At 39.9% G+C, this 17,473-nt stretch overlaps 1 protein-coding gene across 1 annotated transcript in view; it reads left to right on the top strand.

Annotated features, from left to right (window-relative positions):
* The window catches only part of Exoc6 (exocyst complex component 6), a 140,422-nt gene that overhangs the window by 53,010 nt on the left and 69,939 nt on the right, over positions 1 to 17,473 (top strand). The window contains exons 14-17 of the mRNA XM_041661774.1: positions 4,326 to 4,431; positions 6,787 to 6,896; positions 8,322 to 8,433; positions 9,388 to 9,522. Of these exons, the coding sequence (XP_041517708.1) occupies positions 4,326 to 4,431; positions 6,787 to 6,896; positions 8,322 to 8,433; positions 9,388 to 9,522 (463 nt within the window). The remainder of the gene's footprint in view (positions 1 to 4,325; positions 4,432 to 6,786; positions 6,897 to 8,321; positions 8,434 to 9,387; positions 9,523 to 17,473) is intronic.

The following is a 17,473-nucleotide window of genomic DNA, read 5'->3' as shown; positions in this document are numbered from 1 at the left end:
TCTGCACCATGGTTCCTTAGTATAATGAATAAGTTCGTCGAACACTTAACCAGTTGGTTTTGCATATAGTAATAAGAATGCTTGTGTTCAGTTTCTGTTGTGGTAAAATGCACACTTTGATAGCTGAATCGTGTGTAAGTTTACAGGGCCATGGCTAACATTCACACTTCCTCTCTAGAACCCTTGCAGGTTCCCAAACAGAAAGGAACTCGGATCCTCCTTCCTATAGCCTCCACAACCACCGTCCTTCCTATTTTGTCTCTAAACTTCTTTACTCTAGAATCCCATGTAAGTGGGATTGTGGAATATTTGCTCTTTTGTGTCGGCATGGGTTCACCTAGCATGCCCTTGTGCTTTGTTTATGCTGTTCATCCGCCAGAAGTCTAGGCCGTACGCATGTGTCTGCACATTTTCTCTGCTCATATTGATAGGTATCTAGGTTGTTTTATTGGCTGTTTTAATATTCTCATAAGCACGAGTATGCCAGTATCTCAGTTCCTGTTTTAGATATTTAGGGGTTTTTACTCAAGTGGAATACTGGATCATATGATAATATATTTTTTATTTTTTTTTTTAAAAAAACTGCCATATTGTTTTCCATAGTGAATGAACCATTTATAATCAATTTATTTGTACCTTAGTTTTAGTATCTATAATTTTTCCAGTAAATACTTATAAGGTTGTATTTCAAGATATTTTACATTGGAGACAGAAATTTATGCCTTTTAAGTCTGGCTTGGGGAAGGTGCTGTTTATACAACTTAGCTGTCTTAAAGTCTCTAAGAAAAATGAATGCATTTTTCACAATCACTTGCCCCAGCTTTACCCACTGGACTCTCACTGCCCCTCTTACTCACTGGACTCTCACTGCCCCTCTTACTCACTGGACTCTCACTGCCCCCCCTTACCCACTGGACTCTCACTGCCCCTCTTACTCACTGGACTCTCACTGCCCCTCTTACTCACTGGACTCTCACTGCCCCCACTCTTACCCACTGGACTCTCACTGCCCCCACTCTTACCCACTGGTCTCTCACTGCCCCCCTTACACACTGGACTCTCACTGCCCCCCTTACACACTGGACTCTCACTGCCCCCCCCTTATCCACTGGACTCTCACTGCCCCCACTCTTACCCACTGGTCTCTCACTGCCCCCCCTTACACACTGGACTCTCACTGCCCCCCCCCTTATCCACTGGACTCTCACTGCCCCCCCTTACACACTGGACTCTCACTGCCCCCCTTACACACTGGACTCTCACTGCCCCCCCTTATCCACTGGACTCTCACTGCCCCCCCTTACCCACTGGACTCTCACTGCCCCCCTTACCCACTGGACTCTCACTGCCCCCCCTTACCCACTGGACTCTCACTGCCCCCCTTACCCACTGGACTCTCACTGCCCCCCTTACCCACTGGACTCTCACTGCCCCCACTCTTACCCACTGGACTCTCTCTGGCCCAGACCTTTTTATTTTACAGTGAGGTCATGTAAGTTTCCCAGGATGAGCTCACTCTATGGCCCACACAGGCCTTGAACTTGTTTGCTGCCCCTGCCTTCTGTGTTGCTGGAGTTGTAGGTGAGCTAAATGAGATTTAGGAGTTTTCTTTGTCAGGGTCCTGGTACAGATGGGTAATGGACAATATTTGTATATAACTGTCATCAGTTTTATAGCAACTATTTTAGAGGTAGAATTTATGGCTAGAGGCAGTGATTTATGACATAGTCCTAAAATTTAATATGATATATCTTTTTACATATAAAATCTTAGAGTTCATGCTTTGTAATCGAAGGCCTCTTTAGTAGTTTTTCTAACTCTGATCAGCTGTCTTAAGACTGCTAGCAGGGTCATTGCTCCCCAAAACTAGGGGCTGTGAAATATGTTTTCTCACCGGAAAGCTAAAGTGTTTGTTCACATAGAGATAGAACAGACAGAAGTAGAGTAGAATAGATTTCATCATTCATAGCAGTTGTGGAGGAAAACAACATTTCAGTTGTAATACTTAATTCCCAAATACATTTCAATTTCTACTTTTGATACCATTCTAAGTAGTGCTTTTTGCCTAAAATGGATTTAAGCTGTCCTTACCCCCTACTGGTGTCTTCAAATGCCTTACAAGTAGTGAACTGTCAATTAATAGTAAGATGGGAGAAGTAAATGTTCACCAATACTGATATTTACAGTTTGGCTACTTCCATGACAAAACTTATCATCTCATTAATATTGTAGTACTTTCTCTATGTGTAGTTTCAATTGTAAGCATTAATGGTTTTTTAAAGTTTTTTAAAACTTTATAGTTTGTTTATTTATTTATTTTCCAGGCAGGGTTTCTCTGTGTGTCCTTGAACTCACTTCTTAGACCAGGCTGGCCTCAAACTCAGAGAGATCCACTTGCCTCTGCCTCCCGGGTGCTGAAATTTAAGGCACGTTTTTATTTTTAATAGACAACTATGAAGTAATATATTCATATAAATATATTTAATACATAAATATGTTTATAGAGTACATATTTTAATATAGCTATGCATTATTGGTAGCAAAACCAAAAGAATATACTCATTATCTTACATTTAAAAAATATTTTATTGATTTTTTTTTATTATTGAAAGGAATAAAAGGGTAGGAAAGTATTGACAGTTTCATAATGATCCTAAGTTCATCAGTCATCTCTGTGTGACTTCTTATAATATCAGGCATCACATAGAGCACTGAAGGAGAAGAAATCTGTATTATTGTGAGCTGGGTGAGGTGGTAACACGCCTTTAATCCCAGCACTTGGGAGGCAGAGGCAGTGGAGCTCTGTGTGTTTGAGGCCAGCCTGGTCTACAGAGCAAATTCCAGGAAAGCCAAAGCTACACAAGAGAAACTCCATGTTGATTGTTTGTTTTTGTTTTTTGAGATGGGGGTTTCTCTGTAGCTTTGGACCTGACTTGGAACTAGCTCTTGTAGACCAGGCTGGCCTTGAACTCACAGAGATCCGCCTGCCTCTGCCCCCTGAGTACTGGGATTAAAGGCATGCATCACCACTGAAACTCCGTGTTGAAAAGCAAATAAAAAGAAAGAGAGAAATCTGTATGGCAGAAAGTGGAGTAAGAGTCTGTGAAGTGCCTTCAGCATCACCCTGTCTTGTGTGGCAGAGAGTGGAGTAAGAGTCTGTGAAGTGCCTTCAGCATCACCCTGTCTTGCCTTGTTTATTTTTTGTCACCACTAAGCCCTTAAGTCTGGGAGCAAATTGGTAAATTTTCGTTAGATTTTCTCTCTCTGCAATAAATAGTCTGTCTGTTTTTGAAGTAAACCTTGTGAATTGCAGTCAGTCATCCTGCTGTGTGACTGTTCTCAAAAGCTATGTCCCCTGTCTGGTACTTCATCTATTTCACCCAGCATTTCCCTTTGCCTTTACTCCTCTGTTAACTTCCAGTCCTTTCTGCTTCCATGAGTTTGGCTTTTTTAGATTCCATATGTAAGTAAAGCCATGCAGTATTTGTCTTCTAAACCAGGACTTATTTCATTTAGCATGATGTCCTAAAAGTTCTTATGTGTCAGTGCAGATGATAGAATTTCTTAATTTTTAAGGCAGCATAAACCATTGCATTCATAAAACATATTTCTGTGAGTTCATGATCATCCTAGTATACGTAGTGAGTTCCAGGCCAGCCAGGGCTACACAGTGAAACCCTGCCTCAAAAAAACAAAAAACTAAAAACTAAAAAACAAAATAAAAGTCAGTTGATTGGTACAAGCCAAGTGGGTTATAATAGTCCTTCAAGGCTCAGTGGTGCAGGTTGCTTATTTCTCACACCAGAGTCGAGATCTGAGCCACTTCGGTTGTGATTACAACTTCTGAACCCATTGTCTCCCAGGAGAGTAAGGTCAGCTCAGAGCAGTGGGCATCACTTCCACAGTGGCTAAAACCAGTTAGTCATGTCTACCATAGCCCTGTCTAACTGCAGGACGTCTGCCTAGGTGAGCACACAGTAACTAGGAGGTGCCCTTTCCATCCACGGTGGGCGGAGACTGAGTAATAGACACAGTATTTTGATCTTCAGAACTTCAGCTTTTCCAGAAGGCACCATCTTGAGAGATAGCCTGGGCAGGAAAGGTAAAAATGAAGTTCCGCGAGGATGTGAAACTAAAACCAGGACTCTGGAAACGAATTGCAAGACAAGAGCTATACTGGATTTTAGAATTCTGGTGATGAGTGTTTTTCTGTTGTGACTTTTAATTGGCAAAATAAACAAAACTGTCAGAGCTGCTTTTGGTTTTGTAAAGATACAGTAGTCTAATGACACAATAATAAGATTTGAACTTTTCTTATTTAACAGGGACATTTTTGAAGAAGATAATTACAGCCCCATCCCTATTGGCAGCGAAGAAGAATATAAAGTAGTTATCAGTAAATTTCCCTTTCAAGATCCTGACCTGGAAAAGGTACAAGCTAGTTTTTCACTTAAGGATTAAGAAAAAAAAAACAAATCATTATATTTATTTCTTATATGGCTGTTCCTCGTGGCTTGTTCAGCCTGCTTTCTTTTTATTTATTTATTTTTAAATATTTATTTATTTATTATGTATACAATATTCTGTCAGTGTGTATGCCTGCAGGCCAGAAGACCTCATTACAGATGGTTGTGAGCCACCATGTGGTTGCTGGGAATTGAACTCAGGACCTTTGGAAGAGCAGGCAATGCTCTTAACCTCTGAGCCATCTCTCCTGCATCAGCCTGCTTTCTTAAAGAACTCAGAATAACCAGCCCAGAAGTGCGTGTGCACACATACACACACTTTCTATGAAAGATATGTGATGGTAGTAGCTGCCTGTAGATTTCTTCTGGAAGAAGGAATATGTGTTCAGAGTCAAAATAGCAATGTAATTTTTTTATAATTGTGCACACAATCATGTGTACACACATGCATAGTCAGACATATCCATTATCTCTGAGTAGAACTAGTTCTTAGAGGAAAAAAATATTATACTTTGCAACCAAGGTGGAAGGTGAGGATTGACACCGAGGCTGTCCTATGGCCTTCACACAATCACTGTGGAATGCATTGTCCCCATACTGATGCAAAAACTGTCCACATGAACATGCACTCATGTTCAACTCTCATGAACAACTCTCAGACACATACAAAATCCAAAGTGAATATTATATTTTGCATAGTAATCACCTTTTAAATTTTTATTTTCTCTTATTTTTGTTTTTCTAGCTCTTTGAAATTTATTTAGGACAAAGCTGTAAGTCATAGCAATAATAAAAAGATAGCTGAGTAAGAGAAATAGAGCCGGTAGAGAAGCTGAAGGAGAGAAAGCCAGGCTTGGGCAGGATCTCAGGGAGGGAGGAGAGTTTGTTTCAGAAGAAGAGGCCACTGCACCAGGTCTTCAGAGAGGCCAAATGGACTTAGCTGGGGAGCTGGTGGTGGTCTAGTAGGGCGTACTCACAGCCATAGCAAGGGTGCAGTCAGTATGAAGGTAGACGTCTAGTTAGACTAAAGAATAAATGAGGGGCTTTGGGGTTAAGATCTTGGAAGATTTTCCCTTTTTGGCGATTGAGAATTTTCAAGTGACTGTTGGCTGATAAAATAGTTTAGAATTAAATCATGGCAAGGTGATCAGAAAAACTAAGATATGTTCTGAAACTTGGACTATACTGGATGCCATCTTAAGTGGCCTCACACCTTCAGTGACACTTACATGAAGGGTTGTTACTGCTGCTAAGAAGGCTGAGGAGATAGCACAGTAGGTAAGAGCGTTTGCTGCATGAATGTGAGGACCTGAACTCGGATCCCCAAGCGCCCACATAAAAGCCAGATTAAGCTATATCTGCCTATGATCCCTGTGCCACCATGGTGCAGAGACAGGAGAATGACTGACTGCTGGCCTCCTCCAGACTCAGCAAGAGACTCTTCAACGGAGTAAGGTGAAGAGCAATAGAGCAGAACTTGGTTTACTCTTTTGGCCTCTGTGTATGCAGACACGTCTGCATACATATGTGCATACATCATGTGGACACTTCATATCATATGCAAATACATACTTATTAAAAATAAACAACTCCCCCAAAACAACCCCAAACAAAAGCCCTCTAAGTCAGGAAACGTGTCTGTTCTTTTCATGGCCACCCGTCTCTTGTGACTAGAAAGAAGCAAACAGCTAAGCATAGCCAGTGTAGTGCTCGAGCTATTATGACACAAAGTAACATTGACATGTGAAGTCTGTGCTCAGCAGAGTCTGACTATGATCTAATCTAAGGATTAAATGGCTGTACTTTTTTGTTTTGCTTTGTTCAGACAGGGTTTCTCCGTGTAAACCTGGATGTCCTGAAACTTGCTCTATAGTCCAGACTGGCCTTGAACTCAGATCCACCTGCCTCTGCCTCTCAAGTGCTGGGATTAAAAGTGCATGACATCACCGAAGGCAATGGCTGTGCTTTAAAAATAGATAAATAAATAAAATAAAGGATTTGTTTAAAATTAAAAGTAGGTTAGACATGGCAGTACATGCCTGTAATCCTAGCCTTTGGGAAACAAAATCAGGAGAACCACAGGTTCAAGACCAGCCAAGAGGCTACCTAGTGAGATCCTGTCTCAAAACAACTAGCTAACTAACTAAATAAATAGATGAAAGTTAAAGCAGAACAGATAAGAATAATGTAAAATATAACCATAGAATTTTATGCAACTATTTACATCAATTGTGAAATCATCTTAACTTTTTACCTTTATAGAGGCTAGAATTTAAAAAAAAAAAGTCTCAGAAACATTATTCACTTTCTCTTTTTACAGCAATCTTTCCCAAAGAAGTTTCCCATGTCCCAGTCAGTGCCTCTTATTTATATTCAAGTTAAAGAATTTATTTATGCCAGCCTTAAATTTTCAGAGTCCCTACACCGAAGGTAAGCTCATTAACATGAAACCTGCTTTGTCGTATGCTTTTAGGAAGTGCCAGTACTTTCTTTCCAAACCATGACTCTTTAGTGACCTGTCATCTGGTTGGAAAGGCTTCCTTATTTGAGTTATATTCAGGTTAGGTTGCTGTAACTATCTTATTTAACTCTCTGTTATTTTGGTGTTGAGACACATTTGATGGGGAAAGCTTTTTGCCTTAAGCATCTAGATTTAACTGTAATAAATATTTTGCCACATATCCTTTGCCTATATATTATTGTTAGTAGTATTTTATTCTGTGGGTATAGATGTTTTGCCTGCATGTATGTATGCATGCCTGGTGCCCAAGAAGACCAGAAGGGGGCATCAGATCCCTAGAGTTACATTTGGTTGTGAGCCACAGTGTGGGAGCTGGAAATTGAACTTGAGTCCTCTGGAAGAACAGCTATTGATCTTAACTGCTGAGCCATCTCTCTAGCCCCTTCATCTCTTTTAAAAGACATTTGAAGGAAGATTTCATCAGTAATGATCTTTTACCTTTAAATAGTTAGCATTTATTCAGTTGCATTCCCCTCCAGGTCTACAAATTACTCCTAAAACTACAGAGCTAAATCTAAAACATTAACTGCTTTAAGATTTTATAAATTGGTAATGTATACAATTTGACTGTTCTTACAAGTACTTATGTCTAAGCGAAATGTTGATTCTTGTAATGCTGAAGTTCATACTTGATTAACCTACTGTTAAATTTGGAGAAGTATAGAAATTTGAATTTTGGAATTAGCTTTATATAAAGGCTGATAAAATTTTACTCATATTTAAGGCACGAGTCCTAATGGGATAGTTTTGATTTTCCCCGCTGAAAACTATTTCCCTGTCTAGCCTAGAGGCATTTTTGGTTGTCACACTGTAGGTAGGAGTGCTACATGGATAATTCAGGTAGGGACCAGAGATGCATCAGAGCACACCATTGCCTACTGCTCTGGTATTACATGGCCTCGTATATGCCAGGCAAGCACTTTACCACCCAACTATACCCCCAGTCTCGCAATTTGTATTTAGAAGTAATTTTTAGCTCTTATCGTGTATAAAGTGACTTACAAACTGACTGCTTTACAGGAGAATTAGAATATACTTTGTACAAAGTAGCTCTTGATTTTTTTTATCTTGATTGATTTGGTACATTTAAATTATAATGAACATTTAAGTTATAAATGAACATTCTGCTTTTAAAATTAAATTGAAGTTTGTAGCTCAATAAGTTATTGCTGTTTATATAATATATATGCATATAAAAATAAGGATATATGATTTTATATGATATAAAAGATAGGACATAGAAAAAATAACTTTAGTAAGTTATATTACATTATTGAGAATGTTAACTAATTATGGTCTTGGAAAATTTTATCAATATTAACGTTTGTTTTTAGCTCAACAGAAATAGATGATATGCTTAGGAAATCAACAAATCTGCTGCTGACCAGAATTCTGAGTAGCTGTTTACTGAACCTTATTAGAAAACCTCATATAGGTTTGACAGAGGTAAGAAGAAATAATAATCAGATGTTCTATTTGAAAAAATTGGGGCCAGAGAAATAGCTCAGAGAAAGAGCATATAATTGCTCTTGCAGAGGACCTGGGCTAGATTTCCACTGCACACATGGCAGCTCATAGCCATCTGCAATTTCAGTTTCAGGGGACCTGATGCCTTCTTCTGGCCTCTGTGAGCCCCAGGCACGCATGTGTTACACAGACACACATGCAGGCAAAACACCCATACACATACAATAACAACAAAAAATGTGAAATGTTATCCTGTAGCTTTGCATTTAAAATTTATTAATGTAAGTATTCTTTAAAAAAATAAAAAACATCAGTACAATTCAGAATGTGAGAGAGGAGCTAGAGAGATGGCACATCAGTTAAGAGCACTGTCTGTTCATCTAGAGGGCCTGGGTTCAATTCCCAGCACCCACATAGCAGCTGGCAGCATCTGTAGCTCAGATCCAGGGGCTCTGACACCCTCTTCTGGCCTCCACCACCGCATGCACATGCTGTGCAAATGTGTGTGCAAATAAGACACACATTGAAATTTAAAAAAAAAACTTTAAAAAAAGGAAATAGGAGGGAAGAGTTTACTTGGGGGAGTAGTAGACAGTTGGAGGTGTGAAGAGAATAGACTTCAGCCTTTACATAGACAGTCACAATCCTCATTTTGTACTTGTTAAGTGTATGGGATCTGCAAATTGCTATTGAAAGTTATTTCAAAGTAATTGGCTGTGAACTCCTAATATGCCTATTTTTAAAACAACATTAATTCTTGTAAGAAGTATTTAGGATATACTTTGGAAGTCAGATAACCAGTTGTATCCTGTTTTGCTGGAATTATGCAGACACAGTACAAAGGAAGACTGGAAGTAATGATTGTGCTTTTTGAAAACCAATTAGTCCTGCACAGGCATGATCTGTATTTACTGTGGCTTTCGTGTGTTTTAGTTGGTGCAAATCATCATAAACACAACACACCTGGAGCAAGCTTGCAAATACCTGGAGGACTTTATAACTAATATAACGAATATTTCTCAAGAAACTGTTCACACCACAAGGCTTTATGGACTTTCTACTTTTAAGGTATATAAAATCTGACCAAAATAATTTTGCTAAATTATTATATGAAAACTTTGAGAAATTAAAGATAATTTTTATTATATTCTAAACACTGAGAATATATTAGAGATAATCACTGCTCATAATGATGATCAGTTGTGTGAGTTCCTCTTAGCAACTTAAGCATCTTAATGAAATATTAAAAATAGTTTTGATTTTCTATAATATAGTTTGTTCATGTTTTGATAATAAATGGTAGTACTGAATTAGACTAACTGAATATCCATTAATGTTTCATAGTTTAATAAAGGTACATGTTTGTGTGTATTTGGAAATTAAAAATGAAGTATGAGGTTTGCTTTCTATCCTTGTTCTGATCTGAAGAAAAATAGATTCAAATTCCTATGTCAGGATGAAAAGAGTTCAGATTGTGTGAGACCATGGACTGTGCTGAGAGACTCACCAATTAATGGTGTTTAAGCAGAATACGAGATTAATTTCACGTGTTTTTTATAATTTGATTTTCTTTATTCTCTTTCTTTCAGTTATTATTATTATTATTGTTTTTTCAAGACAGGGTTTCTCTGTGTAACAGCCCTGGCTGTCCTGGAACTGAGTTTGTAGACCAGGCTGTTCTTGAACTCAGAGATCTGCCTTCTCTACTTCCCGAGTGCTTGGATTAAAGGTGTGCACTACCACGCGCGACATAGCCCGTTTTCTTACTCTATTACTCCTGAGCTGTAGATGAGCTGCTGACCGCGGCAGCTCTCTGTTGCTGTGATAGAATCCAAGAAACAGAGTGGCAAAGCCTACTTTTGGCTGGCAGTTCTACAAGTTTCAGTCCAGAGTTCCTTATCTTTATTGCTTTGGGTTTAGGATGAGGCCAGGCATTATACTGGTGAATACATGGTGGTGCAGAGTGCCTCACCCCATGGCATCTAGAGTGCAGTCTTGTACTGGCCAGCTTGTATCCCTTCTGTGTTCCAGGTTGTTGACACTGCCACCCCCCCTTCACTCAGGGCATTTCTTCCCCAACTGAGTTGCAGTTCCGTATGCTAGATGACATCACCAAGCACAAGGACTTGAGCAGAGATCCCCAGAACCCCCCAGAAGCTGGGTACAGCTGTGTCTGTCATCCCAGCACTCCTAGAGAGAGGAGACAGGGAGAAGAATCCTCACAAGCTCCTGGGCCGGCCTCTCCTTTGAGACTGTGCTGTTGCTGTGAACACCAGGCTCGCTGTCTCTGCTGCCCATGCCAGTGTAGGAATGCTGGGACTGCAGGTGCCTGCTGTGGCACCCACTCTTATGTGGGTTCTGGGGACTTGAACTCAGGTCCTCATGCTTGTGTATCAAAGAAAGGCATCTTCCTAGCTTTTAAAGTACACAATTTCTGTTCATCTTATTGTTAAGTTCCTTCTCATGAGTGAATATTAGGTTTTCTTGTGTTAATCTGTTTTCTGTCTGTCTTTAGCATCAGTGGTGCCATTCGACAATGAATTGAATGCTGTATGCCGTGTAATTCAAACCAGAAAGTTCAGTGTTCAGAATGGTTTATTGGCTTATTGTTTCTCGAGTCAGAATAAAAACTAGCTAAGGAGAACACATTTGTTGAGGTGGTTTCAACTTTCCCTCTCATTTCTATTTTTAAGGCCTCCAAAAGGTTTAAATTTTAATCTAAATTAATTTTAATTTTAATCTAAATAATCTAAATGATTAAAATTAACCCTTTTTGTCCCTAAGTGTTCAGAAAGTGTTTCAAATGAGATACTTGTATTAATCAGTGATATCAGCAAAAAAAAAACGGTAAGAAAAACAACTTAAACTTTCTTAAACAATAAGGGGTCTGGGTGTTATGGCTATGTGGGATGCTTAGGCAGCAGGATCACTTGTGCCCAGAAATTGAAGACTAACTTGGACAACAAATCAAGGCCCATTGGAAAATTACAATAGTGGGAAAAATGTTTGCCCATTGTGACTGAAAGGTCCAAGGATAGGCAGATTTCAGGAGAGGGTGAAGTTGACTGACCCAGAATCTCTTCCTCTAATCTGTGTTACCTCTAATCTATACAAGCTTGGCTTTATCACCACACTCTACAGTGTACAGAGTCTACACGGTGACCACGCAGCTCTTCCTCATGGTAAAATGCTCCCTGGTCACATCTCCAAACCTCATGCCTAGCTATTACAGGATTCTTTGCTCGTAAGATGGGAATTACCAATCAACTTGACCTCATCAGGACCCATCCTTGGGACTAGATCTGGGTTCAGCTCTGTCCAAACCCATAACTGTGATTTTTCCAAAACTATACTTGGGTGATTTTTAAAGAAGGAACCATAGATAACCGGAAGTTGTAGGTGTTTACTAACAGTGTTGATCTGTTAGCCTTTATTCAGGACACGTGTGCTTCCAGTCCGGGAGGTGCAGAAGCTTGAGTATGTTAAACACACCTTTGGCTGAGAAGCACTGCTAATGGTAGGAGAGCATTTTCATACCTTGGAAGCAGAGGTTGGCACTTTTTCCTAGATACGTTTCTGCCCCTAGAGGGCACCGTTTCTTTAACGAGGAAAGGAAGAGTATTATTTTATAAGCTGAATTTTACGTTTTAATTAAGAGAATATAGCAGTGTGTCAGTTCATGCAGGCCAAGGGCACATGCACTTCCCAGTGATTGTATTTGGAGCCTGGTGCTTAGTGAAGTCCTTTGAAATGTTTACTGCTCCTGTTCAGAAGTACTAGCTGATTGATTATTTTTCTACCTTGTTTGAAATGTTTACTGCTCCTGTTCAGAAGTACTAGCTGATTATTTTTCTACCTTGTGTAGTCACTAAAGTTTTTACTTAGAGTTCTTTGCTTGCTATTATAGTCTATGGAAGGCATTAATATGTCCTAAAATAAGCTCTCTCTTAATTTAAAAGACGTTAACCCAGTATGTAGGAAAAGCAGAACTTCTTGATGTTACCTTAGAAAAGTAGGTTAATCACCAAAGTTCTTGATAGAACAGTGACAAAAAAATGAATTGTTATATTCTCCACTTCAGTTTTGCTTAATTCCTTTACCAAACAAAACTAAACAAGCTAGTGTAATCTGAATCACTTTTTCTCTGAACATTAAGTCCAGAAAACACACACTATTTTTATTTGAGACAAAGTTTCACTGTGTAGCCCTAGTTGGCCTGGAAGTCACGGGTTGACTTCACAGATCCACCTCCCTCTGCCTCCCTAGCATGGGATTAAAGGTGTGCAACTCTATGCCCAGACCTAGAAAACACAATTGTTTTATTTGAGTAGAATGTAAGTGATTTTATTGTCATTTTACATTTTCTGCCTTCAGATTCAAACTTATTTTTTTCCCACATGGCTTCAAAATGCCTAAGTATTTGGTTCTTTGACTTGTGGTTAGTGTTTTAATCATCTCATACTTAAGCTCTTTCAAGAGATTGTGAACTAATAACATTCTTTGCTTTACCATAATACAACTATGCGGCTATAAAATGGGAATGCAGGCAGTTGGGGAAGGGAGCACACACCTTTAATTCCACCACTGGGGGCAGGCAGATCTTTGAGTTCAAGGCCAGCCTGGTCTACGTAGTGAGTTCCAGGACAGCCAGGGCAACACAGAAAACCTGTCTCTAAAAAGCCAAAAATAAATAAGTAAACCAATAAATAAAATGGAAATACAGCATTGTTTTTAAGGCTAGAGTTAAAATAGACCCATAAAAGAGTAAGATTTATATAAATTTATATAAAATTTTGTTTGGAGGGGTATCTTAGGGACTAGCTTTAAGTTTTTGTGGATAGAGTTAGTGCTCAAAGGCAGATTACTGGCTTCTTATGGCCAAGAGTAAAAGACAAACTTGCTGTGCATCTCTCTCTCTCTTCTTGCCTGCATTAGGTGCAGCCCAAGAAAGGAGGAGCAGTCATGGATAGCTGTGTGTGTGTGTAGAGGACATAATAGATGACAGGAAGAGCCAGTGTCTCGGATTCCTTTGCCTGGTGATCCTGGAAGCGAATTGAGTGTTAGTGAGCTCTGGAGTGTTGAGCTTCTGTCAGTCTGTGCTCTGGCAGTGCTTCCTCACTGCAGTTCTGCAGGGACCTGTATCAGTATGCTTAGATCAGTAAGAGAATGAGACATGAAAGAAAGGGCTGACCGTGAACACTGGACGAAATGCAAAGTGATAAATATGTTTATGTTGCTCTGAGAAATTGACCTACAGGTGGTGTCATTAAGGTGTGGTGTAGTTCTGTGGGCCACAAGCACGTGATAGCCTATTACTCCCTAATGTAACAAGAGGGGTGTGTATTACTTATGGTTAATACACATTAAAGATGACTCCACTGTTCAATTACTAGTGCACAATTCCAAAATGTTATTTTGCAATTGTTCAATTGCAAATGGTGCCAATAAGTTAAATTGTGTAATTGTGTGATTTGGAGATCTTGATATTGTGATGAGCAAAACAGATGAAAACTTCTGTCCTTAATGAAGCTTACATTTTGGTGGATATTCTTTTTTAAATTTATTTATTTATTTATTTTATTTATTAAAGATTTCTGTCTCTTCCCCGCCACTGCCTCCCATTTCCCTCCCCCTCCCCCAATCAAGTCCCCCTCCCTCGTCAGCCCAAAGAATAATCAGGGTTCCCTGCCTTGTGGGAAGTCCAAGGACCACCCACCTCCATCCAGGTGGATATTCTTTTTTCTTTCTTTGTTTTTGAGCCATGGCCTTAATATGTAGCTCTGGTTGGCCTGGAACTCACTGAGAGCTGTCTGCCTCTGCCTTCTAGGTGTGGGGATTAAAGGTATGTGTCCCCATGCCCTTTGGTGGACGATTTTTACTCAGGGTCCTGGATATATACTGATAATACTGATTCGGTCATTGATAAGATGTAATATTAGCTCTTCAGTCTTAAGACTTTTCTGATCTTGCATTAGAATTAGAGCCTGGTCCCACTGCCAGTGGCTGCACACACTGTCCAAGATACATCATTGTCACCTGCATTCAGGGGCCTAGTTCAGTGCTATGCAGGTTTCCCAGTGGTCAGTTCAGAGTCGCTGAGCTCCCACTAGCTCAGGACAGCTGATTCTCTGGGTTTCCCCATCATGGTCTTGACCCCTTTGCTCATATTATCATTCCTCCCCCTCTTGGATTGTACTGTGGGAGCTTGGCTCAGTGTTTAGTTGTGGATCTCTGCATCTGCTTCTATTTGTTGGAGGAGGGAACTGCTTGTTGGTTCCTGGCCACCCAGCTAGCTTAGACCTGAAATAATCACACAAAAACTGTATTAATTAAATCACTACTTGATCTATTAGCTCTGGCTTCTTATTGGCCAGCTCTTACATATTAATTTAACCCATCTCCATTGATGTGTGTATTTCCACGTGGCAGTGGCTTACCAGCAAAGTTTCAGCATGTCTGACTCTGGCAGCTCCGTGGCATCTGCCTTCTTCCTCCCAGCATTCCGTTTAGTTTTCCCTGCCTAGCTCTGTTCCCCTATAGCTCTGCTATAGGCCCAGAGCAGTTCCTTTTTTCATTATTTAATAAAAGCAATACATAGACAGAAGGACCTCCCACACCATCTATCTGTTTCTGGATGAGGGTTCTAGCTTCTCTGGGGTTGTGGACTGTAGGTTGGTTATCCTTTACTTTATGTCTGGTATCCACTTATTAGCAAGTACATATTATATTTGTCTTTCTGGGTCTGGGTTTACCTCACTCAGGATGTTTTTTTTTTTCTAGTTCTGTTCATTTGCCTGCAAATTTCAAGATTTTTTTTACTGCTGAGTAGTACTCCATTGTGTAAATGTACCACATTTTCTTTATCCAATCTTCAGTTGAGGGGCATCTAGGTTATTTCCAGGTTCTTACTATTACAAATAATGCTGCTATGAACATAGTTGAGCAAATGTCCTTGTGGTGTGAGTGTGCCTCCTTTGGGTATATGCCCAAAAGTGGTATTGCTGAGGTAGATTGATTCCTAATTTCCTGGGAAATTATCATATTGATTTCCATAGCAGGTGTGTAAGCCCATTCCCTATGGAGAATTCCCTATGAGAACCTTGCTCAGACTAGACATGGGGGTAGGGGTGGGTGGATCTTGGTTCTGCCTCAGCAAGGTGATGTACAGACCTCTGAATAGAGAGAGAAGAAGATCCTTGTTGCAGTTCCTGTTCCAGTCCTACTGTGAAGCCTACAGATGGAGAAGCTGCCCAGGGCGTGGCTTTCCTTGCCCTGCCAGGTGTGGCAGAGAAAAGAAATGGTTGGGCAGTGTGAAAAGTGGAATGGGCCCCACAAACACACTGAAGCTAGACATGGCACATTTTAATCATTCAGATTTGCCTTTTTGTCTAGTATCTATTTGGAAGAAGTTTTTAAGGGCATATAAACAAAAAATGGTAAGGGTTCATGATTATATTTTCTGCATTTAATTTATTTAGTATGTATATTTTTATTTTTTATTTGCATCCTAAATACTTTCTTTTAAAAATATTTTTGTTAATTCTTTGATAATTTCAAGCCTGTACACAGTGAATTTTGGTCATATTCACTCTCTGCTCCTCCCTAACACCTCTCATATCCACTCTCCCTCCTAACTTCACGTCTTCTTTTTATTTTTATTTCTATCCCACTGAGTCTAGTGTGTGCTACCCATATACTGAGAGGTGTAGGGCTACCTGCTGAAGCTTAGTGAGAACCTACCAGGGTAACACCTTTAAAGAAAACTTCCTCTTAATTCCAGCAGCCGTCAGTTGTCAGTAGCTCCTCAGTTAGGGGCGGGGGCTCATGAATGCCTCTTCACTCCGTGCTGGAATACTGACTGGCGTGATCTTGTACAAGTCTTGTGAAGGCAGTCACAGCTGCTCTGAGCCCATGTGTACAAGGGTCCTGTTGTGTCCAAGAGACAGATTTTTACTTGTCTTCTCCCAAAACTTGTCCTCTTTTTAGACCCTTCTGCGCCTTCTTTTGAGATAGATAGCCCCTGAGCTTTGAGGGAAGGGGGTATGGTATAAATGTCTCATTGCTGCTGAACACTTCCCAGGCACTTATTTCCTACACTTGGACAAGTTGTCAGTTTCTGTGTTAACTGCCAATTGCTGCATAAAGAACCTGCCCAGATGAGGTCAGAGTCCTGTGCTCATCCAGGCTTGTGTCCTTATTCTGAATGCCATGTCTACATTTGTCCCTTCCAGGTACCCTTCCCTATCTCCAGAAGTCAACACAGCTGTGAAATCTGTGTTTAGCCTTTAAGTTCATCTTTTTCTATTTTTAGGAAATAATATATGGCCAGCAATTGCTGAGTGGAATGTGCTGCAGATTTGTGTAAGGTCTAGTTGCTTTATATTGCTCATCATCTGTTTCTTCCATCAGATACTGAACCTAATGATTCTTTCCCATTTAACTTAATACATCTTAGCAATTTGGCTGTTTATAGTTTTTACTTACTGAGGTATTTTCCTTGTTTCTTAAAAGAGTTTTTTTGTTATTTTGTTTTGTCTTTTCAAGAGAGGATTTCTCAGTAGCTTTGGAGCCTATCCTGGAACTAGCTCTTGTAGACCAGGCTGGCCTCAAGCTCACAGAGATCCTCCTGCCTCTTCCTCCCGAATGCTGGGATTAAAGACGTGTGCCACCACTACCTGACAAGAGTTTTTAAAGGTTTCCTTTTGCTCTTTGGTCATGTTTTGATAGTTTATGTGAAGTTTTGTCTTGTAGTCTAGTAACTGGGCTTCCTCAAAGATTCTTCTATTGGTTCTCTCTTCCTTAGAGGGGCCATGTTTTCCTATCTGTTATATGGTTTGTAATTTTTATTGATACCAGGCATTTAAAATGAAGTAATAAGGCAGTTTTGGACATGAGTATTCATTCATCCTTGGGTTTGTTGGTCCTCCTGTTGGCACTTTATTGTTTTTCTGGACTGAATTTATGAAGTCTGTTTTCTTTGTATGGCACTGGTCTACTTGCTTAGCTTAATGGTCAGCTA

Source organism: Microtus oregoni, unplaced genomic scaffold, assembly GCF_018167655.1.
Source record: "Microtus oregoni isolate MIOR12 unplaced genomic scaffold, Mior012 000012F_ref0000307, whole genome shotgun sequence".
Lineage (NCBI taxonomy): Eukaryota > Metazoa > Chordata > Mammalia > Rodentia > Cricetidae > Microtus > Microtus oregoni.
The sequence above is the reverse complement of the archived record's forward strand: the minus strand, read 5'-3'. Positions and strand labels throughout refer to the sequence as shown.